Raw genomic sequence first — 27,898 nt, forward strand, 5'->3', positions numbered from 1 at the left:
TAATATTTAAAATTTCGGGGTTTTTTGGTTTCTGTTTTTTAATAATGCCACTTTGTGCTGTTGCCGCTGTTACTGTTATGGGGCTAAGAGTCACTGATCCAGAGGACAAAAAGTTAAAAATTTTTGTTAAAAATAATTCCTCTGACAAAAATTATTCATGTAATTTCTGAACATCGCTTTATTTAGCTGGTAAATTCTTTGTATAAAATGGATTTTCTCAATGTTGACTGAATACAGTGTTGTATTTACCCAAATACTGGAAACATGTACAGTATCTGTTTGCCATAGTAAATAATGTAAACAAGTAAAAAGAAAGAAAGGCAATTTTCAATGTTGGCTTGCTTTATCATCTATTGCCCTGCAATTGAGCCATTTGGATTAAGTTGTCATGCTAATAAAAACTCAAACATTGATAATCAATGTCCTAGTCTCAGAAAGCAGAGTCAGCTAATGTGAGAGAAGACGGGGAAATGTCCATAGATGTGCAACCTCCAAGGCCTTAGATTATGTACAAAAGTTCTCTTTCATCTCTGAACATATCTTAATATTTGCCAAGGGAACGGAGCTGAGACATATCAACCTAAAAGCACCTTTGGCTGCAGACTGACAGAATGCATGAGTTCTTGAATCAATAGAACAAAGCAGTGGATATTCCAGAAAGGGGTTGTCCAGCTCACCTTTTCCCAAGGTAAGGACTCCATGGGCAACACACTAGTGGGAGTATAGAAAAAGCTGCTGTCGACCCTGGGATTACCAACAATAGCTATACTCTGGTTCCCTGTATATTTATCTATTGCTCTTTCTGGCCCCTTCCACTAACTAGAGGTGATAACCCTTTCCTGGGCAATTTCAGATAACCATCCTCCCGTTGCACCAGATACTTCTGGAAGGTCTGGACTGAAGAGAAGGTCTTTGGTCGTCCGTCTTTGGCGACCGTGTGGGTCACGGCTAAAACTAAGTAAAAGGATGCCTGCTAACTCTGCCCATCGTGCCCATTAGACTCCATCTTCTCCCTGCCCTTTCCCCCAGCCACCTACTCTTTTAAGATATCGTATTTTATTACAGACAATGGCTTTGTGGAGGCCTGGTCATTCAGATGGAAGGCAACTGTACCCATTATTTGATTCTCTCTCGAATGTTCGAATTTGGAGTCAATAATGGATGCTGTGGTGTGCCACTGAGACTTCCATGCTCCCACCTTCAGAACTCTTAAGATATCTTCCCCTACCTACTGACAGTGTCGATACTGACACCAACTATAGCGCCCTCTAGAGCCTTGCCCTGTACGCACCCAGGGCCATGCCCACTGCCCAGCAGCGGCTGGTTGACGCAGGGGTAGAAAGGCCAGACCTCTTTCCTCAATTCAGGATCATTCAGAAGAAATGAGCTTCCTGTGGGATGGGCTGAGCCCTTTGATGTGACTGTTTCAATTTCTCCCTCTGCTCACACCTTGCTTCCTTCCCTCTTCCACGGGGATTTATGCTGACAGCTCCCCTCAATAAACTTTATGAACACAAGTCTCCACCTCGGGGTGCCCTCCCAGGACGGACCAACCAGCAACAATGCCTCAAACCCAATGTATCAATGTCCTGAAAGAATGCAAATTTGAATATTCTCAGACTAATAAACTTCTACAAATGATCAGTTCTTCATCTGAAATGTCAGCAATTAATCATGATCAAAAAATCGATGATCCCTTCAGAGCTTCTATTCTATGATGATTTTATTAATGTCTGCTGATTGATGACGCTGAATCCCAGAGAAACACCAGGGAAACAGATTCGGTCTATAATTCCATTACTCCCTACTCTATTCTTATACATTCGTACAAAATTTATTTTTCTAGACCATATGTTGCATCTAAATATAAAAAAACAATAGCTGAAGGTCCCGAGTGCCTGAAAGGAGTGTTGTCAGCTGACATCCATCCATTTGATCTCTAGCCGAGTTTATCTGCTTGTGTTTTGTTCATGTTGACTTCTATCCACTTTCCTAACAAAGCTGGTTATCAGATCCCAACCATCCTTTTAAGTAAAGACTGAGATAAAAACAAAAATACAATTTGGTCTGCAGCAGTTGGCTTTGTCTGATACCTAATAGAAAAAGAATGCTTTTCTTGTTTTATCTGTCTTCTTTTACTTTATCTCCCTTTGTACATTGCAACTGCTTCTTCTATTTGAGATTCTTTGGCTTAATGTCTACAGGCTGGGGTCTGACCATTGTTCTCAGTTGCCTAAACTTATTCCCACTTTTTTTTTTTTTTAAATGGAGGCATTTTCCTTAATGTCGCATCTCCATTCAAAGATAAGTTAACTTCTCTGTAATCATTGCCATCCTTCTTGGGCATTGTCTCTTAAATGCTTTATCATCTCCTTTTGCAAGGACACTCTGGCTATCCCGTTCCCTTTGACCACAATGATTGGAGATACTCACTAGAGCTGAAACAAAGAGAAGGTCTGTGAAATTTTAAGGAAATGTGAATTAACTGCAAAATGTGGATACTTTGAAACAGAGTTGAATGAGATGGGAATAAAAGGCACCCGATAACAGCATAAAACCAAAATTTTTCAAAGCTTCAATTTCTCTCTCCGTAAAATGAGCCTAACATTCCATAGTAATTTTCCAAGGATTTAATGAAATCGTATATGTATAGTCACCCAGACTTGGAATAAGTTGAAATGAATAGTCCTATTTATATTTGTTTATGGTGATATCTATGAACACTGTTGATTTATGATGATTGTCTCACAAATACTAAATGATGTACTTGGTGGAGATATATTTCTTTAATCAAAAAAGAATGGAATGCTGTGGGAATTGGGAGTCCCTAAGCACCAGGGGCTTCCAAAGGGAATCAAAAGACCAGTCTGGACAAAGTGCTGACATTTACTGCCACCTATGGAGTGATCAGCAAACTGTGCTTAAATACACAGCAACATGACCTCTGAAAAAATTTGCCCTCAACTTAAAAGGCATCTCTACAAAGCATAAGAGACTCTTAAAAACTGAGAACGAAATGAGGGTGGATGGGGGGTGGGAGGGAGGGGAGGGTGGGTGATGGGTATTGAGGAGGGCACCTTTTGGGATGAGCACTGGGTGTTGTATGGAAACCAATGTGACAATAAATTTCATCTATTGAAAAAAATAATAAAAAAATAAAAAAATAATAGAAAAAAAGGGCATCTCTAGTCATCACTGTTCGCGTATGTTGCAAAAAACAAAACAAACAAAAAAACAAACAAAAAAAAAAACCACCCAACAACAACATCAGCCCTGCTCCTAAAAGGGTAGGGCTCGCAGCTCTTTCAGGAAAGTGGCTAAGTGAAGTCACAACCCTGAATGGCTACACTTGAAATCACACAGGAAAGGATAAATCCCAGAGCTGTAAAATGCTCAGCTACATTTGCCACTAAGAAGTGCACACCCAAGGCTCAGCATTCTAAGGGAAGGGACCCATGTGGTCGTGCCCTGGGCCATTTCAGAGCACCGCATCTGGATAAGACTGTGTTACTGGTGTCCCAACAATGAATAATTACAAGAGAATTCATCATTAAGAATAACCCAGAGCAACGTGAAAGGAAATAACAAGAAGGTAGTGGTGAAAGGGCTAACAAGAAAAAGTCGCTGGAATTACCTTTCATGTCATAGAAATGGGGTTTTGAAGAATTCTCCCAATCCACAACCACTAGAGTGGCACGCCATAAGAGGACAGAACCCAAGCTCTCATTCTCTCCAAGAGGGCCTTAGAGAGGTGAGGGGTCAAGAGGTAACATGAGTGAGTCATCTCAGAAAAGACTGTGCCCAAGCTGAAAGGCACATGCCCTATCTCGAGGGACAGCCACTTGGCCCCAGCTGACCCCAGCCCTTTGGGACTAAGCCGTGTAGTCTGGTGGTTAGGGCGAGGGTGCAGAGAGAGCCAGGCTGCCTGGGTTTACAGCCTGGCTTTGCCACTCACTAACTGTGAAACCTTGGGCAAGTTGCTGAATCTTTCTACGCCTCCATTTCCATACCTGTCAAATGGGGATAATAATAGTCCTTGTGCATCACATTGTCGGCAGGATTAAATAAATTAATACATACAAAGTGCTTAAACCAATGCAGAGCTATCATCGCTCAATAAGTGGTACCAAGACAAAAGGACGGATCCTTTGCCATCAGCTTTCCCAATGTTTGAGAGAAGCCAGAATCGCAATTCCTTTTTAGGTGAAATATGTCTAAGTAGGAGCAAATAACTGTAATAGTTTCAAAATCCTGTGTAAGCCAAAACATACATGCCTGTGGGCCATGTACGGTCCACAGGCATCCAGTGCCTCACGTCTAGTGATGTGGGAAGAGCCATGCTTGGGATGCAGACAGGTCTCAGACTGACTTCTAACTCTGCCACCAGCTCCGTGATCCTGAAAGCACAGTGCCTGGGAGCCGGGGGTGGCAGGGGCATACGAGAGAAAGTCCCGTGCCAGATTACGAAGAGCGAGTGACAGATGGCATTCCTGACCAAATGTAACAGGAGAAAGTAGTCTCGGTGATTTAAATGAAGCCTCTAATATAAGGGAGGGGGCTGAGGGAAGCCCATCTCCCTCTTTGTCCCCAGGGACTTCATTCAAGGTCTTTAACATGTACCATCACGTATCCTAGAGGGAGCCAGGATTGACACGGACCAAGTCCTGCCACCAAAATGGAGTCCATTCCCTTCATTCCATTTTTAAAGGACAACACTTGCTCCATGAGTCCGCAATCCAAAGTAGCTACCAAGACTGCCCACGTCACCAGAGGGCGGTGCAGCAGACAGCCGTCATATCTGCTCACCTACGTGGAAAATTAAATACATACATCAATGAAAGACACGTAAATAAATATCACACCGTTAAAGAAAACAACAACCACCATTTGGGGGGGGGGGAAGCAAAGCACTTAGAAACCGAGTTATTCTTTTCTAAAGTTTAAGGATCTTCTTTTGTCTCCGGCCCATTGTCTTTCCTGCCATCATCTAGAAGCCAACCAGACAGATTTAGAACAAGATGCTAGTCCTTTTCTACTCTACTGACAAATATGTGGCCCATCTGCCTCCAATCAATGATGGGCACGTGGGGACAGAGCAATGAGGTATTTTTAAACACTCCTTTAATGAATTCATCCAAGGACCAAGCACTTGAGGCGCGGAGGGGTGAGGGGTGAGGGGCGGGCAGAGGGAGGAGAGGGCAAGCACAGGCTCTGGTAAATAAAGAGATTTGTCATAATCTGGATTCTAAAACCCTTGCTATGAAGCATCCTGCGTGCCCCCAACAAGCTGTTAAGAGCATGAAGAGAAGCTCACAAGCAAGGTGATATATGGCATTTGTCAGATGTTTTCAGACTCCAAGGACAAGTTCTTACATGCAAGGAAAACTAAAATTTTATCTTGAGAGTGACGTTCCTGCCTACTGTTGCTAGAAGATTTTAAATTATTGGCGTCTCATTCGATTAAAATAATCATAGCAGGCAATTGAAATGAAGAATAGATTCAGTTCCTTAGGACAAGCCAGTCCCATGGGGGAGAAAAATCAGCATGGAAAGCAATTTAGTTTGCCTTCACATGGGGGAAAACCGGACATCTGGGCATTGGTGACACAGTCCTAGAGGAGGGTGGGGAGGGGGGATTTTCATTGAAATCAACCTGCGTTGAGCTTCGAACAGTGAAAAAGCTTTGCAATCCTGCATCTTTAGGATTTATGGCACAATGACCCAGAAATTTCACACTTGGCTGTTAAATATCACTTGTTCCTGCAATCGAAGCTCTCTCTCTTAAGGACTTTTCCTTGTCTGACAATTTCCTTAAATTTGAAGTGAAAAGAGACAGTGCCGAATCGTGTTGCGTAAGAGAGCAAAAGGGGCTATTGATACCGATGGACAGACCTGTCTTTTGGTTTTTAACATCCTGGCTCTTTTACTTCATTTGGTGGAAATCCAGCTTCATTCGGATTTAGAAATTGTAGGGGCGCCTGGGTGGCTCAGTCGGTTAAGCGTCCGACTTCAGCTCAGGTCACGATCTCACGGTCCATGAGTTCGAGCCCCGCGTTGGGCTCTGGGCTGATGGCTCAGAGCCTGGAGCCTGCTTCCGATTCTGTGTCTCCCTCTCTCTCTGCCCCTCCCCCGTTCATGCTCTGTCTCTCTCTGTCTCAAAAATAAAATAAACGTTAAAAAAAAATTAAAAAAAAAAAAAGAAATTGTTTCTTGTTAGAACTGAGCTTCCAATCACTCACAAGAGGCCATCTTAGTGAACACGAAATGGCTTTTTCGTAATTCCACTAGTATGTATTTTACTCAAGGAGGCTGTTTTTATATTCTTCAAAATGAAAAATGACAGTGGCAGCAAAGCCCAAGGCATGCAATACGCAACCCCCTCTGGCCCCCAAGCCCCGTGCGCGCCACTCGCCTTCCAATAAGTCCACTCGTGGGTTCTTCCTCCGACTGACCTCAAACTCAGTCCCGAGGGGAGGAGGGAGAAGGCAATCGTTATGTTTTGCTTTTGTTTGCTTGAAATAATAAATCCAGAGGTCTCCCTTGCCAGGGTTTTCCTGCTGTCAGCAGTTCTGTTTCGTTTGCTTTCTCAGTCAAACTGAAACCCAAGGCCTTGTGGTTGGCTCTTGCCCTGACCCCTTGGCTCTTGGGAACTGATCAGAAGACAGATCGCTTTGGGTTCCTGACAGACATGGAGACTTAGCGGACTTTCACCCCTCAAACATATCTCTAAAACATCCACCTCTACAGCAGTGAGGCACTCCAGTATAACTCAGACCATAATTGACTAGCCTGTCTGCCACCGACTACTTATAATCTCTTTCCAATTTGGGTCAAAGACCTAAAACCATAATTCTAGCCATGTCCGGGGAGCCAGAGAAAAAGAGTGCTCAACTATCAGATTAGATGCCGCTTTGCAAGAAAATACCTCTCCGGGCCTGGGAACTACCAAAGAGTCCAATGTTGACTTCTATGGCAACTGGATACTAATAATCCCCACTCCAAATAATTAGAAGCCTCAAATAACCAAAGCGTCTTGGGTATGTTTTGCAAAGGCAAAGACCAAGTGCAGAGGCTGATAATAAGAATATTCCAAAAGGCAAATCTGCAGGGTGTGTATGCCAAAGGATTGAGAGAAAGCAGGTGATCTTCTGAGCTAGACATGCCTAGTATACTCTCTGATGATAACTGACATTTCCAGATGATAACCCCAAAGTTTTGCCAAGTCCTGGAATCTTCCTGGAAAGATGACTTTACATTCTACGCCATCTTCTTCTTAAACTCCATTTTCATTGGACCACCTACTTCACAGACATTGGAAGAAGCAAATGTGATGATGTATACAAATGAGCTTTGCAAGTGGGGTACTAAATAAACATAAGATGTCACTATTGCCTCTAGCTGGTAATCGGCATTAAGTAGCTGACGGTAACTGTATCACCAAATGAATGGTACCCAGAATGGTCAGTTCACCATACTCTCCCATTTCCCAAACATTCTGGATCAAATAGAGTTGAACTGAAAATACATGCATGGAAAACATATAATTGTGTTGCTATTCTTGCTTCCTTCTCAGCAATGTGTTTCAAAGAAACAGCTTCAACACTGGTAGAAAGCAAAAGCTAATGAAGGCAACTGGTCTGAGAATTCCCCATGAACTTGAACTTGTGTTTATAAGGCACATTAATCAAAGATATCAGAAGACGCAGGAGAATCCCACCAAACTGTACGAACAATTTACCAATCAATGTCGTTGATTGGAGGCAGCATTCTAAAAGCCAGCTCTCAAACTATTTTTGTTTGTATCTCCGAGGAGTGCCTAGCATGTGGGGTCTACCCAGGAGATGCTCCGGGAAGGAAAGGTAGAAGAAAGGAAGAGACAAAGACAGACCAGGGCTTCTGAAAATGTTACCCGCTCATCAGTTATTGTTCTTAAGGGATAACGGCTCATAGATCTTTCTCTATGTTTCCCAGCCTTTCATTTTTTTTCAATTCATCTTCTCAGTACAAGTTTTTTTTTTTTTTTTTTGCCATTTTCTCTTAACATGCACAGTGTACAAATAAGGCATTAAAAACACTGAAAATCACTTCCACTCTGTATTTAATGTCAAATCATTTGACAACTCTCATTTAGGACAAAGTGAGACAAACACCTTTGGGGGGTCTTTGTTGTTGCTTTAACCTTTGCCTTCACTATCTGGCTATCAAAATGAGGGGTGAGTTGGGTGCAGGATTTGAAAGACTACCATCATCCACCTCTTTCACAGACGTTTTGCAACCTAGCTTTTAAAAGCAGGGCTAAGTCTAGAAGGACCCTTTCTAATTTGAAAGACTGATTTAACAGGGAAAGGCTTTGAGGTTGAGCCATCTGGGCTCTTAATATTTAATTCCAGAGCTCTGTTTTAGCACAATGTGATACCCTCCTTGTACACGTGTGTACATCTTTCTTGGCGAAATAATAATCAAAATAGTCCACACTGCCGAAATGTTAGGATGAAAAGAGAGAAGAAATCTCACGCTAGCACAAGGTGCCAGACTCCTTCGGAAAGAGTCCTGGGGACAGAAAAGGGATGAGCTCCTTCCCTGAACACAGAGAGACGGTTTTAGAACTATCTTCCTTTTGTTGGAGGTAGGAATCTGAAGATCTAACTTGGGAACCAGTTTTTTACTCCTAGAGACTCCTTCCCCCCAAAGAAGCCTGTGGTGTTTGGAAAATTTACTAGACAGAAATTATGGACAGTGCCAGCACCGAGGATTTTCCACCCGTGCCCCGAGGAGGTGCTGACAGTGGCTTTCTACACAACTTGGATTTGGTGATTTCTGGCAAGTGGCTAGGGCAATTTTGTGTATTAACCAAAGAGCTGAGCTCCCCAACCAGAACCAGGTTCTATCAAGCCAGAAAAGTTTCCTGGGAGATCCTGATTCCAGGGACGTTGTTCTGGACCCTTCCTTTGAGGTGTGCGTATTCAAGAGATCCTCTTGCCTCTTGCAGCCCCTGTCCCCTCTTGGCTAAAGATAGCTGTCATCTATCACTGGGAACATCCGCCCCTCCAACTGCTGCCTCAGAAGGCTGGAGCGGACTGCACTGCCCCGGGGCGGAATGGGGAGGCCAGCGCTTTTACCCAGTGGAATCTGGGGACTCCTGTCCTTGCCCAAAACTACTTCTTTTCCCGCCTCTTCCCGGGAAGTACCCAAATCTCTTCCACTCTTCCTTTGAGCTGGCCAGGGAGATTCCACCATCCAAGGACAGAGTGCGATCTCCACAGGCCGAGCATCTACCCCGGGACTCTGCAGCAAATCTGACATTCAAGGCCGCGCGCGCCGGTCCTCGCCCCGCCCCGGTCCTGGTCCCGGCTCATTCATTCCGGGCCGGTCCCCACGCTCCAGCCCGCGCCGCGCTCCAAGCGCCGCTTCCCCGGGCAATGCCTGCCGCTCACGTCGTGCCCAATCCCGTATTGCTTCTAAATCTCACAAGTAACCTCAAGAGGGTTTTTCTTCCCCTCCACCCCGTCGGACTCTTCTTCACACCTCCACCGGTGCCTTTTGATTAAAAGAAACGCAGCGTCTGTCTCCCGCATCTCCAAAGGGTTAAGCAGCTAGCTTCACCAAAGAAAAATCAATCCCCTGCCCACCATCCCACCCCCAGCCGAGCCACCGCTCCGCCACCGTCTCCGAGGCCCGGCGCCGACGTCTCCGCGTCCCCATCCGGGATGAGGGGCCACCCTCCCCCCCGCCCCGCCCGCGCCCGCCCGCCCGCTCCCCGCGGGTCCGCAGAAAAGCCCCCTCACCCTTCGGTGGATGCCATGGTCCGGGGAACGCCCCCTCCTCTTCGGCACGGTCCGGCGGCGGCGGCGGGCGCGGCGTGAGCGCCGGAGAGTGGCGGAGCGCGCTATTTAAGGGGGAGCCTCTCCCCGCCTCCCACCCCCCTCCCGGGTAAGCCCTTTAGCGCCTCAGCCCGCGCGGGAGGCTCCGGCGGGCGCTAAGCCCCGGCTGGGCTCTCCTCCGCGCGCGTCCCGCCTCGCCGGCGCTCGGCGGGGCGCTCGGGGGGCTGGGGGTGGCTTCCCCGAGCCAGCGCCGCCCCCGGGCCGCCGGGCCGCGGCCGCCACCTGCGTGCGCTGCGGGGCTCGGGGCGGGCGGCGGGGGAGGCCCGGGAGGGGGTGTGCCGCGGGTGTGCAGGGGAAGTGTGTGCGTGCGTGCGCGCGTGTGCGGGTGTGTGCGCGCCGGGGGAGGCGGTGGCGGCCGCTGCGCCCTGGCTCGCCGCCGCCGGGGAGGGATTGCGAGGTTTAGCCCCGCCGCAGCTGGGGATTTGCAGGCGATCCCTCTCTATTTTCGTCGAGAGCTGACATCACCCGCGCCGCCGCCTCGGGAGACTCCTTTAACTGCCGCCCCCTCGCCCCCCGTCCCCAGACGCGCTCCCCTCTCTGCCATGCCACCCCCCCCCCCTCCGCCCCGGCCTCTCGCCATAAATTAGCGAAATAAGAAAGGAGGCCCCGCTGGTCGCCGGGAAGGCCTGGGCAGCCCGTGGCAGGAGCCCAGGATCTAAGGAGTCGCTATTGTTCCCCCTCAAGCCCGCGTGGCCCCGGGTCACCCCAAGCGGGGCGAAGCGCAGGCTGGGGCGCGGAGACCTGGGATGCCCCTCCGTCCCCGCCGCCCTCGAGCAGCCCCCCGGCGCTCCGCCTCGCTCCTTGGCACACTAGCTTGGGCTCTACGCACACCAGCAAGATCACCCTCACCGGCGACACACCCACCCCAGCCTCCAGCGTCCCGGGTGCCGGGTGTGCCGGGTGCCGGGCCCAGCCGAACCCAGCTGCGCTCCCTCCCCCGCCGCGGCCCGAATAAATCTCTGGCCTTCAATTATTCATCGGGATTAATATTAATGCAGCTCCCAGGGGGCGGCCGGCGGGCGGGGTGCTGGGGAGGCTGTGGTTTTTTTAAGCCTTGGGAGGTCGGCTTCGGGGGCGCTGGCCCGCAGGGCGCTGGGAGGTGGCCCAGGCTAGCGGCTGGGGACGCGTCTCCACCCGCTCCCGCTCGCCTTCGGCTTCTGAGCCCCGGGGGCGGCGCACGGAGACAGATGGGCTCCTGCAGGGGAGGGTCGGAGCCTCCCCGCCGGCTTTGCATAATAATGACGAAATCCGTGCCGACTTTATTATCTTTGGGACACAGCAGACACCTACAGCTCCACCACCTGCCGGACGCTGTGACTGCCTGGGAGAGGAAGCCTCACTTTCTGCGTCTGGAAAATGGGACCAAAAATAACCCCCTTTGCAGGGCCGCGGTGAGAATTAAACAGGCTGTCTTGACGGAGAGATTTGCAAAGTGTAAACGCGCCCCGGGAGATGTCAGCGGCGCTTAGCTTGTCGCTAGGAACGTGCCAGGCTCCTCCGAGCGGGGTCACGGAACCCCAGCACTCTAATAGTGTCCGCTCCTCACTGCCTCCCCAGTTTTCTGCCCTAGGGAGGTGCCCTTCAATGCCGCGGCTGTGCTGACCCTTGTCGGACGCCGGAGTACCGCTGGCCCCCTGGAATCTCCAGGAGTTCATCCCGGGGACCGTGCCAGGAGAGCGGAGTCCCACAAGGATGGCTTAGTGGTTATGCCAGAGCCTGAGCCCGTCACCACCTGCCGGTGGAGTATGTTGGGGGGGTGGGGGGGGGATGCAAATTCCTCAATGTCTTCTCATCCCATAGGCAACACGAGAGTTACGTTCCCAACCACCCCCTCCCCCGTCCCCGGAACTAAATAAAATGTAAAAGATATGCAAAGCGCTTTAAAGTCTGGCACCCGGTAAAAACCTCAAAAATTGCTCAGTTACATCTAAGGGTCCCCAGAGGATAGTTTCTTGGGCTCAATATCCAAGGATGAAGGCAGATGAGAGAACTAACACGAAAAAGAGAAAAGAACTAAATAGAAGTTAAAAAAAAAAATCTCTGCTCACCTCCTCCCTTCACCCCGCCCCCTCCCCAAATCTGAGCCCAAACATCTTCCTCCGTCCATACCTTGCTCTGTATCTTGCTTTCCCTCTCCCCTCCTCTCTTCCCGTCTACCTGATTACATCAACCAGATCTGTATGTTAATCAGCCCATCACCCTTTACTTAACAGCCTTTCTAATCTTGCATTTCTAAATTGTAGTTACTCATGTTATTAATCTGTATTTAAATTATGCAATCTGGCATGTGCATTTAAAAATAATTCGTAGGTGAAAAACTACCTTCTTACACCTTGGTGTTATATTTGACACTTTAGCCCTACCGGGGGTAGATGTGTGGTTTTGTATGGGAAGCGGTGGGGCTTAGAATCTTTACAGTCTCATTTTCTCTTTACAATTTTAGGGAGTTCACTTTCCTGCTGAGGCGGCAGCTGGAAATCTATCCCAGGCCGAGATATTAACGATCCCAGCCACACTGCAACACCCCTCTTAAGATGAGTGTGAATGAACTCCACCATTATAACCCCTCGGTGCCTGCACACAGGCGTGGAGGGCTGAGTGGGATCATTCATTAGCACACACTGCCCAGAAAGCAGGGCACCGGGTGGTATGTAAACGCAGAGTAACTAAAAGGAAAGAGAAAGGGGGCTGGGATTGTTTTCACTTTTTAAACCATCCAGTTAAAAAATACTCTTCGGGCATTATGCAGAGTGAGACAAGTCAGACATAGAAAGACAAATACTGTATGATTATAGTTTGCAGGTGGAATCTAAAAAAGCAGAACTCATAAACACAGAGTAGAATGGTGGTTACCAGGGGCTTGGGGGTGAGGGAATCAGGAAGATGTTATTAAAGGGTACAAACCCGCAACCAGTAGGTAAATGACCTGAGATCTAATGCACAGCCAAGTTATTATAGACAGCAATACTGTATTAAAAATTCTGAGTTGCTAAGAGACTAAGTATAAGTTGTTTCCACCACAAAAAAAAAAAAAAGAAATGATAATTATGTGATATGATAGAGGTGTTAGCTTACCGATGGTGGTAATCATTTTGCAATATATAAGTGTATCAAATTAACACGGTGTACATCTTAAACTTACACTGTGTTGTAAGCCAATTATATTTCATTTAAAAATAATTGCCTGTGGGTTTGTGGGATGGGTCTCTCACCCAGGGCAGCTGGGTCTCTCTCTCTCAAAATAAACATACAAAATAAAAATAAACATTAAAAAAAAATTTTTAATTAAAAAAACTGCTCAGGCTACCTGCCAGAAATGTTGGGTCCATCAGCCTACAGTGGGGGCCTTAACTTACAGTATTTTTTAAAACATCCCTCTCCCCCGGTGATCAATTCTGTACAGGCAGCATGGTTCAACAAAATGGCGCCCAGAAATAGACGGAATTAATTGGTGTGTTTAGCCTTTGGAAAGACAAAACTAAGAAGGACATGATACAAGGCTGACCCTCCTCTCTTCAAACACAGGGCATCAAAAAAATCTTTCCTGGCAGGGGCACTTGGGCAGCTCAGTGGGTTAAGCATCTGACTCTTGGTTTCCACTCAGGTCATGATCTCTCCATTCGTGAGTTCGGGCCCCACATCTCTCTCTCTCTCTCCCTTTCTCTCTCTCTCTCTCCTCTCTCTCAAAATATAAATAAATAAATTTAAAAAACTCTCTCCTGGCAAACGCAGAGCTCTCTTCTTAGGTTGTGCACACAGGGAATATTGGGAGTGAGTCACTATACCCACCAGCTCAGTGCTAGATAAGAACTCAGCTCTGGGTCAGGCAGACCTGCATTAAATACTTCCCTGAACCTGTATTAGACTCTTGTGTTACCTTGGGCTGGGCACTTTAGGTTCTCAGCTTTCCCATCTAAACACTGGAGAATGTAATGACACCCACCTCAGGATCATTGTGAGATTCAATGGGATTCTATGTGGGAAATCCTTAGCTCTAAGCCTGGCACCTCTTGAGTGCTCAATAAAGGGTCACCCTAGACACAGACCGTTTGCCACGGAGCTCGCTTGTGAGCCTCGCCTCTGCTAAAGTCACCTCAAGTATGATCCCATAAACTCCCCTATCCTCACAACGAACCGTAAGTCTCCTAGCCAGCAGCATGAAGTTGATAGAGACTTGATAGAACAGAACCAGGTCAACCCAACAAGCTAGCAGGAACACTTGTGAATTGTCCAGTATCTGTCTCCTCCAAGGATGCCATGGTTATGGCCAAAGCAGAAGGGATGGGATGCTCTGAGGTTTGCACATAGATTTTTCTTTCTCAGATCTAGCGCGAGCGTTCTCAAAGTTCACTTGAAGAACTACTCTGTAGCACCGAATGCCAACGTTTTTCCGTACCCTGCTCTGATAGGTGACTTAAGAGGCTTTCAAAGTTAATTTTTACCAAAAAGGATCTTTTTTCTTTTGCCTACTGATTGTTTACTCCAGGTCTAACCCACGCAATGAGAAGTGACTTACCATGGTTGAATTCAGGTAGTGTCTAGGGACTGCAGGGTATTTGTGGTATTCCCCTAACCCTTACTGAATCCTTACTGTGTGTTCAAAGTATCATAATATGTCTAACCTCATTTGATCCTCTAGATGGCCTTCTACAGAAGATAGTATTATTATTATTAACTCCATTTTACAGAGGAGAAAACTGAGGCCAACAGAGACTAAAGAACTTGCCCAACGTTACACAGATAGTGAGTGGCCGTAGCAGTCCAGGTGCTAGCTAGAAAACGATGGCATGTTCAAATTAAGTAAGTTGTGCACAGTTTGATAAAGGGACTATATGAGAAGGGTGTAGGAAAATTCCAAGGCATAGTCCAGACCCCCTGGGCTGGTAGTTGTAAAGCACCCCTTACCTACCTTACTTTTGAAGGGAGGCTACTAGAATCTAGAGGGGAGTGCCCTATGCAGAACAGGACCAGAGAGCTTTGTTGCCACAACCTGTTGGATGGGTGCTGGGAATAATTTGATCCCACTTCCCTCCGGTTCTTCTCTCCCCTTTGGGGCTCCCTACTGGCCAAAGCGGGAAGCTGCATTGCTGCAATTCCCGGGCTGTCCTTGCAGCCCAGCCTCCCTGGGGAGCACAGCAGGATGGAGAAGGGTGGATGGAGCTCCAGGGCCATTGGATAAAGCGGGCGTGGAGCTGAGATTTGAGTGTAGGCAATCTTCCTGTAGAACTTGGCTTTTAACCCCTCTGCTGTGCAACCTATGGTAATAATGATGCCATTGTTACTGGAACAGGCTGTCGCCTGACATGCGGGGACCTCTCCACCTGGAGCATCTTCCATCAGAGAAGACTCAACTAGACCCTTTTCTAGAAAAAAAATCACGAAATGGCCCCAAGTCTCCAGGCCTAACTTCCACAGTGTTTAACATTCTTGTCCGATCATTAGCCTCGTTATTGGAGCTTAGTTGGACCAAAGGAGAGGTAAAGACTCTCCCTCCTCCTGTTATGTTCTTGTAAAGGGTTCATTTCCTGTCTTGGTTCTCTTTCAGATTGCTTGAGATTGGTTACTGCATCTCGATGGAGGGTGAGGGGTGGGGGAGGCTCCTAATATAGAAAAGGAAAAAAAAAAAAAAGTCCTACACCAATTTCCCATAAAAGGCTGTTAAAGAAGTCCATTCCCTCCCATGATGACAACAGAGGAGAGATGTTTCAATGTTCAAAGTTTATCAGAAGAAAGTGACCTAGAGCGAGAACTAGCTGCCAAGTGACCGAAGGGGTGCCCTCTCTAAAAGGGACTGTCATTTAGTAATGTCTGAGAAATCTAAAATTGATTCCCCCTGAATGCAATAACCATTTCATCACACTTGCTCTTAAAGATTATTGATGTTGTCCAGAATTTAGGAATGAGAAAACCACCCACCCTTGGTTCATTCGGTGGGACATTCACTCTTACGGTTCTTTGCCAAGTCAGAACCACCCAGTGAACAAATCTGTCTTTTCAGGTTCCGTGTAGTTGTTCTGATAAAACTTGTATGGGTCTTGGAGTCGAGCAGGCCTGTGTTCAAAGCCCAGCTCTTCCCCCAGGACATCGAGTGGGCCCCTAATCCCTCGAACACTGAACTCCCTCCTCTATAAAATGGAAGCCATTCTTGTAGCTGTGAAAGTGATACCTATATGGGGCGCCTGGGTGGCTTGGTCGGTTAAGCGTCCGACTTCAGCTCAGGTCACGATCTCACGGTCTGTGAGTTCGAGCCCCGCGTCGGGCTCTGTGCTGACAGCTCAGAGCCTGGAGCCCGTTTCAGATTCTGTGTCTCCCTCTCTCTCTGCTCCTCCCCTGTTCATGCTCTGTCTCTGTCTCAAAAATAAATAAACGTTAAGAAAGTGATACCTATCAAGCGGGTATCACACACTGGATGTCTGCCCCCTACCTTCCGAAGTAGCGGAGGAAACGGAAGCTGCATGTCTGATCGGTCTTTTAAAAGTTTGGCCTGATAAAGACTATAAGACTAGACATCTTTAGGTTTTTTTAAAAAGCAATAAAACAGAGGAAGATATCGGGGCCCTTTCACCCTGACAATTAATGTGCATGTGCTAATTTTTCAAATATGTGAGCTACTTTTAGGACGAGTGAAAATTATTGTATAATGTTCCTTCCGATTTTAGGGGAAAGATAGTATTCTCAACAGCATTGTCCCTGAAGCCAAGAGCATCAGCAAGAGAAAATGGAGAAGTCTGAAATGAAATTGAAAATGAAAGGTTTTAAAGCCCCTGGGTGGCTCAGTCAGTTAAGCGTCTGACTTCAGCTCAGGTCATGATCTCGAGGTTCTTCAGTTCGAGCCCCACGTCAGGCTCTGCAGTGACAGCTCAGAGCATGGAGCCTCCTTCGGATTCTGTGTCTCACCCCCCCCCCCCATTCATGCTCTCTCACTCTCTCGCTCTCTCTCTCTCTCTCTCTCTCTCATAAATAAATAAATAAATAAATAAAACATTAAAAAAATTTAAAAAAGAAAATGAAAAGGTTTTGGAAACAGAGGGGGGTACTTAGAGAGATAACTGGTAGGGGGAGAATTTTCACAGCAGCAGCCCCAGTTCAGTGTATTAAGAATGCTGAGATGGTCACAGCAAAAGCTAGAACATGGGCTTCAGAATTAGACTAACCTGGGAACCACCCCATCTGGTTTTGGACCAGTGAGTTTCCAGTTGAGTTCATCATCTCTCTCGCCATTTTGAATGACCTTGAGTAAGTCACTTAACCCTCTGGACATCAGTGGGGTGGTAATGACCCCATCTACTGGGCTTGGATGAGAACGCAGTGAGGCAACATCATATAAAGCACTTCGCTCAATTCTTGGCATGAGGTGACAGCTATCATCATCTGTATTATGTCAGTCTCCTGGCTGCGGCTGCTCTACTCGAAAGTGGTAACAGTGGTGACACTTTGGAGCCAGCAACGCAGGACAGCTATAGATGAGCCTGCCTGTGGTTCCGTTTGTCCCAGCGTGGTCGCTGGATAGAGAGTAAAGGAAATCATCATCTCCCCTGTGTTTGGAGCGGTAAGATACACGTTGAGTTCGTTCACTCTCTCCTTGTTAACACACATTAGCAGGAGAGAAGAGAGTTCTATTTTTAGTCACTCTCTATGCTGATGAGAAAGAGATGTTACTTCATAGAAATCTCAATTCAGACTGAGAATTTGGTCTAAATATAATCCATTCTTGAGGCAGAAAGCGTCTCATTAAGTAGAGAGCTCAGGGAGACTAAAACGTTTGCTAGCTACACTTATTTCCTGATGAATTCTAATAGAAAGAGTGTGACTTCGTTCCATTTACTCAGTAGAGATGAAAGAGGAAAGGAGACAATGGGGAAAAAATGAACTGAGTTCTTGGTATATCATTCCTGTATGTCAGCATCTTCCACTACAAGATGGCTTGAGGCTAAATGTCAGGGTTGGCACAAATTCTTTACGCCCGCCGTAAAAACCATAAAAATCTGAATTAGAGTGTCTGTCTCTTTTTTAGTAGCTTGATCCTGGATAAAGCGGAAATATTTTTTGGAGAGCGATTGCTGGTGTTTTCATTTCTACCCCCATTTTTCCTAATCCTGGCAAAGAATGCCAGTTATTTCCCTTTGTTCTGCGGGCACATTACAATATTCCCTAGTGACATCCTTCTGATGGGCAAAGGGTGAACACTGTTTATATTTGAGATGATTTCTCTGCTTGACACCGGCTCGTGGTGGTTAAATGCTAAAGGATTTGGCTAAAGGAGTGAATTAGGAGCCCAAGTCAGGCTCTCGTGACCTCAGAAAATCCAGCGACGTGATTTGTTCTATTGCCTGTATTCACCTCCTAATGAAATTACATGATTATTCCGAGGGAGGCTTTGTATCAAATCCCAAAAGTATTTTTTCTTATAAAGTTATTTTCCTTATTAAGAGAATAAGAGAGAGCAACCAGGTAATTTGGTTCTTCTAACCGAAGACTATAGATTCAGAGATCTTTTCTTCTTCAAATCGGAGGCTGAATTATGCCTTGCATAACAGGTAAAGTAGAACCATTCCAGTCCACTTGAAGATTTCATTTATTAGCACGTGGATGTTGTATTTGCAACACCCTGTCCCCCTTTGCAAACAGGGATTAATAACGTCCTTTCTTTCTCTTTGGTCTGGAATTACCTTTTCCTAGAGACCATAAATTCAGGAACGGAGCACTGTTGTTTTTCTTCTCTGAGAATTCAATCGCTAATATTATTCTTCACCTGAGAAAGCTATTCGCTAATTTTACCGACTTTTTTTTTTCCTTTGTTGACAAAACTCTCCATCAAACCTAGACTACAAGCCTCTGTAGAAACACTCGGTGAATTGAAATACAAATGTGAAGCGAGCCCTGAAAAACTCAGCCATTGAGACGCTCTTCTTAAAATGCTGGGCCTCAACGGCACATCCGGGCAGAGCCCTGCCAGGGAAGGCAGGTCCTGCTGCCAGGAAAAGCAGAGAGAAACCACAAATGGCTACCAAACCACTCCAGAATGTTCTCGTCTTTCCAGCAGCCCTGAAAAGATAAACTTCCCCCAAGCCCTGGGGATCCGAAGTTGCACTCAACATTTTCACAGGATCCTAAAGAAGGAGAAAAATAGAAGGCAGGCCAGAGCTGAGATCTAAGGGTCTCAGTTCTTTGCATCTTGCATTAGCCGTCAGCGTTCTTTTAGCTCCTCTTCATCTACGATCATTCGCTGTCCAAACAATATGGGATGGTGTCAGAGCAATGACACTCAAGGTCTTCCTGTCCAGGTTAGAAGTGCCATGGAAAACCCCACGTCAAAGCCAAGGGCTACACTTGATTGGGTTGATCTCACTAATTTCGAGGGCACAGGTAGGAATTCATAGCGTTTGATACGTGCAGGGTGGTCCCGGCCATGCCCACTCACCTCATCCTCCAACCTCCCCAGGTGGTCATGGCCCATGGGACTCCATCCCTAGCCACACACCGCACCACTGTTCTCCTCACGCTTCCAACCGCAGACTTACTGGTTTCTAGAAGTGTCTCAAACAGGCCGGGAGCCCTGCTTCTCAACACCTTGGCACATACTTTTCTCCCTATCTGGAACAGTCTTCCCCACGGCCCGGGCTCCATTTGCTAGCCAACTGGGGGGAGGCAAGCTTTTACCCCACCCTCCAGATTAAATCAGCCACCCTTGCTAGAGGGTCTCACAGCACCCTGTGTCTTCCTTCCATGATTTCTTATTTCTCGGATTATATGACTGTGATTTCTTATTTCTCGGATTATATGACCAAGAGCAAGCACCAAGCCTGTTTCGCCCCCCTGTAGTGTTTCGGTCCTTTGCACGTAGTAAGCACTGTATTCATTTTTGTTGATGAATGAATGACAGGCAGGTAGAAAATCCATGAACTCACAACTCTTGATTGAATTAGGGATAGAAGAGATTTTATTGACTGATGTTCTGATATAGGAGGTGAATGTGGAAGGCCCATTAAGTTTTGAGTAGGTGACAAATCTGGCAGCAGAAAAAATCTGAAATCCCAAAGAACTGTAAAGATTCATATTCAGCCCCCACACGCATAACTTCAGAGGACAATGTGTGTTATGCTGGAAAGGAGGGGGTGAAATAGCTCTATATTTTCTACTGGCCAGCTCAGCCTGGTCCCTTTCGATATATATAGCCCCCCTACCCCACTCCATCCCAACACACACACATACACACACGCATGCACACACATGCAGATGGGCAACGTATAAAAAAAATCACTGCAAGCCTAGCACTTTGTCTCAGAAATTTATCCAGACACCTTCCACTTACACAATCCCATTGCTCCTTGCTCTCAGACTTTTTGGTTTTTCTAACCCAGGCCCCTATTTATTTCTGCCCACCCTTTCCTGTTGTCAACCCCACTCTGCAGATTTTTGAACTTATTTCTACATGCTGGGACCTCAGCCGCATTGAAAGACTTCTCTTCTCCTCTCCACCCCTTGTAAGGTTTCCCATAACTGGTTCCCAGATGTCCAATCTCCTCCTCCTCAAGAGCAGCTAAACAACAGCCATAACAGTGGCCATTATTTGACCAAGTGCAATGGGTCAGACAGCATCTTCCATGCCGAGCTCACATACGCATCACACCAGTCCCATTTACAGAAGAGGCCACTGCAGAATAGAGATCGAGTGTCACACTCAAGGTCACAGCGTGCAAATTGACAGAGATGGAATTTGAGCTCAGGCTGGGTCTTCTAACCACTGCTTCTGTCTGCACAGTCAGCCTGAGAGGCCTGTCTAGAATTCCACTTCAACCCTTTCACTCCTGGAAACATCGACAGGAGTTTGAAATTTGCCGATGGGCAATAAGAAGCCAAATTATTCACCCCAGCATTTGAAACCCACCACCAACTGGCTTCGCCTGGACTGGCCTTGCCTTGGCTGGCCAACCTGACCTGTCACTGCAATAAAGGGCTCATGTTGGGCAATAATTGGTCCTTCTCCAGGCCATCCCTTTCCATGATTAAACCTATGCACTTGCCAAGTTCTTATATCCTACTTCCTTCCCATCCACCACTCCAAAGACTCAGTTGAAGTGCTAACTACCCTGTGAATGTCAAGTTAACTGGAAATGCTAGCCTGCTTGGATTGCCCCGTCATCTCAATTCCTGTTGGATTGGATGTGAGAGAATACAGTGTGAGTCCACTACTCAGTTACTCTTGAAAAAGTCCTCTTGATGTGTAAGCCTGGCCACTCCTAAGGAAGGCAAGAGGCTTGCCTAAATCATATAGACTTTACTTACATTTTATATATCGTATACATTTGATCACATGATATACAAAATCTAAGTAAGTTCTATTTAGGCAAAACTCTTACCATACACATGGAAGCATATGTGGGCATATACATTTTTTTTTCAGTGACCTCCAGCCAAGGACCACCAGAAATACACCAATAGCTAAGCAAGTTGGATTTAACCGCTCTTTGACACAAAAGAGAGTGTACATCCTGGGGAACTGTAGGGTATCTCACCTAGATAGTATTAGAAAGAACTTACTGGATTTGGGCTTCTATTAGGTTCCCTGGGAGAGGTTGCAAGGAAGTGGGACTTTATTCTAGCTCAGGTACTATCAGTAAGCGGAGGTCATTCTGTAATAGCGATCTCAATAAATCTTATCTAAAAGGAAAACTAGCCAAAGCTAAAACAGCAATTGGGAGAAGCAGCCAGTCACACACATGAGCTGGAGAGGGAGTAATTGGTGTTCTTGTGGTTTGTATGGTGACCCTGCTTTTGTCTGTTCATTGACAAGATAATGTGGTCTTGGTGTTTTGCTCCATCGCAGTCACAGAATGATCTTGACTGCTGCTGGCATCCTGGGAAATTACTGACCTTCAACAAGAGAACACCATAGCCTAGCTGCGAGTGCCAGGCCAGCTCCTCAAGGCCTCGCCAATAGAACGTTCCACGCTGGGGGTGGCCTGTGCATAAAAGACAAAAAGAACTACTTCAAAATGAATCAGAACCAAACTGCTTTGGGTGAAGCAGGAGCCTTCTCGGGCTCCCCCCGAATGCATCCTGAATGGACAAACATTTGTCCAGCATTCATATACCATAATTTGCAATGGCTTTTGTTCCGGGTCAACCTAGGGGAAGCTGGAACTATGCAAAATTCCCTTCCTTATGTGATTGCGGGTGGGCACAAGAGGAACTTCCATGGGATCTGAAGAGGGGAGTGGAGCAGTACCTCCCTGCTCTGAAAGCTGGTAGCGCACCAGTCACTGATCCACCGGCTCACCTTGCTGGGGGGTGAGGGGGACAGCACCCAGGCCCACCTTTGGAAATGCTCTTCAAGCTTCTCTGAGTGTCCTGGATCAGGTGTGCGTACGGCTACATGCTAAGGGTGTCAGGACGGCTGGGGACGGCAAGGGAAAACATGGGCTTCCCTTCATCCTTGGGGGTCTCAGCTTGTCCTTGCTCGGCCAACTTCCCAGCCGGCTTTCCTTCCCGACTGCTGGCCCTGTTGATTCCAGGTTCAACACCAGATGCCAAGGCAAGAGCCTCCCACAGACTTCCCTGCCAGTGCCCACAACTGTATGTTTTCATTACTATCCCCTATTCTATAAGACTCTTAGAAGTTCTGATTCTCTGATCAAAACCCCTGACTGATGGACCACTCCAGATTCCCAGCTGAGAAAGAGATCTCTCATCCTCACAGCCCCATGCTAGGATGTGAAGGCCATGTTATGAAGATATGGATGGCATTCCTATGGTGCCAGATGTGGCCAAGGGACAGGCTGGTGTCTGACTCTCTTGTCCAGACCTAGAGATTTCGGTCAGCATGGCAGAATGCTTGCAGCCCACGAGGGCAATGCCGGGACGGGAAGATCTTGGGGGTGGTGGAGAAATGGGCATGGGGCCCATTAACCAAGTATGCCAAGGCAGGGCTGCCAGGATTTCAGGCCCGTTTCAACTTCTGAGGGGATCAAAGTCATAGCTGAGATGACAGAAATGTGAACCAAGTCTGAATGAAGGAGCAAGGACGGAAAGGATGTCAAGAAAGTAGGGAACTGATGGTCTGGGGAGTGGTGTGGGGGGGGGGGTCAGGACAGAGAGAACAAGTTATGCACATGGGCACCCATGTCGGATATGCCCACAGAGGCACAGATGCAGGCTCTATGGAGCTGTGCCCAGCTGGACAGCCTAGCCCCCGCCTCGTATTACAGGCACCGAGCTATAAGCCATGTACTATGCTCAGCACTTTACACGGTATCTGACTTAATCATCACAGTCACCACAAAAGATGGATTTTATTATGTCAACCTAACAGTTGGGAAACTGAGGCAGCTATGTTAGGTGACTTGCTCCAGGTCACTTAGAAAAGAAGTTGAGAGGCAGGAAGTTGAATCTAGATTTCTTTGCTCAGACTCCCATTATACCTCTCAAAATCCAAGTTTTCTAGGCTTAGAAAAAAAAAAAAGAAAAAAGAAAACGAAAAAACCTTGGAGCAATTTGGTAACAATATCTGTCGAAGCCGATGCCGCAGCCCTAGTTAAGGTCTCAGATGATTACGGCATCGTGCCAGGCTCAGCTCCCCGGTTCCTGACCCACTGAGGCTAGGAGAGAATAACTATTGCTTGTTTTAACCACGAAACATTAGATGCTTGTTACTCAGAAGTTGATAACTAATACATTGCTCTTCGACTAAGCCATGAGAAAGGAGGTGGGTGTGGATTCTGGAAAGCCCCAGGAAAGTCCGACAAGATGATAAAGTACCAGAAACTGTCTCCTGGCTCAGGGAATTACGTAAAGACACAGAGATAGTAGGCAGGTTGGGAGACAAGTGTATCCTAACCTCCTGTGTTGGGGCCCAAGATCTGAAGGTCGAAGTTCTCTCCAGTAGGTTGAGAAAGAGTAGTGTTCCTATTTGGGTCTAGAGGAGATGTGTATCTTCTGGAGGTCCCTGTACCAACCCTGGGCTCTCAGCCCTCATGAAGTGTAGAAAAGACCGAGATATTCTCGCAAAGGCCCCAAGGGTAGAAGGGGAGGTCACTGAGAGTCTGGCAGGATGGCTACCAGAGAAGGTTCTCGCTGTGGCAATGAGGCCGAGGGATCCAAACCAGGGTCAAAAGGGAGTCACCCCCACGACTCAGGAGTACCATGTCAGGAGGGAGGGCTGCTGGGCCCCAGGGGAGCAGAGAGAACATGGCACAAGTTTCAGTGGTTACCGCTGTGGCACTCGAGGTCAATGTTGGCAGGACGGCCAGGGATGGGAAGGACCCACCACACACACCCAAGAGCCAGCAGGGACTCCGGAGTCTCATTGTGCCCCAGTACTTGAAGGGTAGCCTCCACGGCACCCTCTTGGAGGAGAGGAGACTGGCCAGGAGAGCAGGGAAGAAAGGATAAAAGAGTGAGCCCCCCCCTTCCAAACACACACAAAAGTGAAAGTTACTGAAAAGATCACTTCAGGGACTGAATTCATATTTTTTTCCCGCCGCTATCTGGTGAGAGCCAGGTAGCGTTTCAAAAGAAAATCACATCACTTCTGGAAAACAGTGGAGCTTCACTCTCTTGGCACATCTCAATCTAGTGTGAGTAAATAGGTGATTCCAGTTCAGATGCTATGAGAATACGTCATCAAGATGGACAGAAGTTCAAAGCAGAGTTTTGGGTTAGATCTTGGAGCATGAGAACCAGAGGGGACACTAGAAATCATCTAATCCCTGGTATTTTCCTCTGGTTGTGCCTTTTCTGACGGCCCCCATGTTGTTCCTCCTCCAGCCCATAACCCAGCAATTTCAGGGGCTTGTATTGAAAAGATGGCATTGGCTTTGCCGCACGCATTGTTTTGAAATTATGACTTGAGGATCTATTTTAAGGGGCTTCAAGCCATCAGAAGCAGCATGCAGCAATGAGAGCCATAGCACAGCGGTTCTGTAGGTCAGAAGCCAACCCTCGTTTTATTAAAATATGGACAGGGGATTGAGAAAGAGAAGGACCACACTTTACGGTGGCAATGTACACAAAAGCCAGAGCCACGTCCAAGCTCCGTTGTCCCGGGCTGTCCCACAGGCGGCTCTTTGGAATGTGGTCTGGCAAGAGTCTTGGAAGAGACCTCATGAAACCCAGACTTCTTGGCCAATGCTGTCTCCGCCAGAGCTGGCCATGACATTCACACCACCATAGGGCAGGTGGGCAAAGCCACTGGGCTGGTGGAACGGGGACCACTTCTCTGCTATTCGCATAGTCTTTCTGGAGGAGACTCCGTCCTTGCAAAGCAGCCGTGGTGTCTTCCAAATGGTCTCAGCAGCCAGGAAGGCAGCGGTCTACCAAAAAGTGAGCTCTACTCACTCTCCACTGAGTTTCGATCTTGAAGTCAGAAGCCCTGGCCCAGCCGAATTCACAGGCAGAATCAAACTTCAGGTCCACACTGCCTCAGGCAACACACGTAGAGATGGACCCACGAAAAGCACCTCAATGGCGCCGAGGCTCATTTCATGTTTCTCTCGATCCAGTCTTTAAAAGGCAGTACCTTGCTGAAGGCCGTGTAGAGGCCGTGGCTGCATGTTTTGTCATAGCTCCAGCTCACCAGCCCCACCAGATGCCAGCGTGGCTCGGGGGACGCCCGTCCCGGAAAGGACACAGCCGCGATACCTCCCGTCTCCGCCGTGCAGATATCAGAAGGGGCAGCGGGGTCCCGGCTGGCACAGAACATGTTGTCCGTGATGCTCACGGGGATGCCGTGGTCCTCGTGCTGCTCCTCACACAGCAGCGAGTCCACCACCCTGACCACCCCTGAGCGCAGCGTGTCGTTCTTGAAGCCCGGGCTTCTGGCATCGGACAGGACGTTCCAGCCGGCCACGGTGATGCGGGACTCCTGGAAGGAGGTGCTGAGGTCCCGCGGGGCGGCGAGGCAGATGGGCTGGACGCGGGTGCTGACACGAGCCTTGTCCAGGAGCTTCAGGATGGCGATGTCCGTGTCCAGCAGGATGGGGTCGTAGTTGGGATGCAGGATGACTGCAGAAATCTACAAACGCAAGAAATGGACAGTAGTGGTGAGCCACGAGCTGCACAGTGAACAAGAACAGGCAAGCCCTGGGGCCAAATAAAATTCGGAGAAAACGTCTTAGGGACACACGTAATTATTTGGAGACGCTTTGCTTAAGGGGTCCTGGGAAACATCAGCTCTCTTTCGGGGGCTGCAAAGTGAAAAGCCCACTGCTGCCTGGTAGGTGGGGTTAACTAAGTGGGGGCGGCAGACGGGGCTGCCGACAACAGTGTGGCACAACCCATCTAAAGCGGGTAGCGGCCACTTTGCTCCGGCTGACCACTGCCCGGCCGAAAGGGGGCAGCATTCTAACCTGGCCAGAGAACAGACTCCAGACCTTCATCTGAACCTCCTGATTTTTAAATGCTGGCACAGAACTGGCTTAAAAAAAAATGTATGTTAGCGCCATCCAAACACAAACCCCTCAAGGCGACCAGTTTGCAACCTCTGGGCCACCATACACATTCATCTGTAAGCCAGTAAGACAGAGCTCCACCCAGAATGCTCTACAAGACTTTTCCACAGTCTTTGCTGATTGTCCCAATCCTTGCTGATCATTCACTTTGATGGGAGCTTCTAGGAGCCTACGTCTGTGATATGCTCTAACATTTTTATGTTCGTGTTCTATTACTGCAACTACCTTTGGGCACATTTCCTCAGGGCTTCTCTTGTGTCAAACTAATCATAACATACTGGTCCATCACTTCCAGTAGCCTGTGGACTCCTCAGGGCAAAAACCATGCCTCATATATCTATTCTTATGTATCAGTTCTGTATCTATTCCCTGTGAATGGCATACTATGGGAGATCAACAACGAATGAATAGATGGATAAGATGGATAAATGGATGGATGGATGGATGGATGGATGGATGGATAGATAGATAGAGAGGGAGGTGGGTAGGTGGATGGAAGAGAGGAAGGGAGGGAAAGAGGCAAATAAAGACAGATGTATATTATAAATTGATCAGGAGTACCTTGGATAAAATCTTTCTATGTCCTCAAAGCCTACCTAGTACAGTGACCTAAACATAATGGGTGATTAACTTTTGATGATCTCCATGAGAGATGATAGTTGTTACAATCTTATTTTGAAAACAAAGGGAGAAAAGACTCCCTAGTCTTTCTAGGTGCCCCTTTCTAGTATCTGTCTACGTGAAATATTGGGCACCTGCTACATGCCAGCCTCTGGCTGGGTGCTACAGTGCCAAGGTGTCGGCACAGGCACACCTGCTGCTCTCCTGGTGTGGAGTTTGCTAAGCCGAGGCCTAGTCTCCAGGGGACAGCCCTCTCTCACCCGCAAGCTCTGGATGGTCTTCTCCTCTCGGTCATCATCCCGGTAGAACTTCCCCAGGACGACTCTGAGGTCTGCTGTCTTGATCATGGTGACCCTCCCCAGGTCAGTTACGCAGTGGGCAGCCACCACCACGGTGCGCTCATTCACCAGGGCGCCGCTGCAGACCAGGAACCACGCGTCCTTGTGCAGGCTGCCACCGTGCACCCCGCTGGCCCTCCTGTAGATGGCCGCCTGCCACGGCCAGCGCATCCCCTGGGTCTTTGGAGCGGCGATGTTCTCAGTTTTCCCACAGACTATGGAGAAAGCATTGGCTCAGTGAGATAAACTCAGACTATCCCATCCAAAGGGGAATGTGTTACTCAGTCAAGAAAACACAAACCTGGAAAGGTAAGCACTGTGCGCGTGATGACCACTAAGCATCTAAGCTGTTTTTCCTTTCCCACTAAAGAGTTACCAACCACCTTGTCATGGCTGGCTATAAAGTCTAGGGTGAAGATTGAAGGCTTTGGATCCCAGGCACTTAACTATCAATAGGACTTTGGGCAAATTGCCTAATCTCTTAAAGCCTCAGTCTTCTTGCCTACAAAATGGATACAGGAATCACACGTGTCTCACCCAATTCTTGAGGAGGCTGGATGATCATGTATGTAAACAGTTAGACTCAAAATATCAATGACTATCATTATAA

At 47.6% G+C, this 27,898-nt stretch overlaps 1 protein-coding gene across 2 annotated transcripts in view; it reads right to left on the reverse strand.

The window, feature by feature from the left end:
- Nucleotides 1–24,811: 24,811 nt before the first annotated feature.
- Nucleotides 24,812–27,898, reverse strand: part of PAMR1 (peptidase domain containing associated with muscle regeneration 1) — a 75,778-nt gene continuing 72,691 nt past the window's right edge. For both annotated transcript variants that reach the window (XM_007082055.3, XM_042959080.1), the window contains exons 10-11: nt 27,211–27,503; nt 24,812–25,893 (exon numbers count right to left, since the gene is read on the reverse strand). In XM_007082055.3, the coding sequence (XP_007082117.1) occupies nt 25,357–25,893; nt 27,211–27,503 (830 nt within the window). In that variant the 3' untranslated portion in view covers nt 24,812–25,356. The remainder of the gene's footprint in view (nt 25,894–27,210; nt 27,504–27,898) is intronic.

The sequence above is a fragment of the Panthera tigris genome, chromosome D1 (genome assembly GCF_018350195.1).
Source record: "Panthera tigris isolate Pti1 chromosome D1, P.tigris_Pti1_mat1.1, whole genome shotgun sequence".
NCBI classification, from domain to species: Eukaryota; Metazoa; Chordata; class Mammalia; order Carnivora; family Felidae; genus Panthera; species Panthera tigris.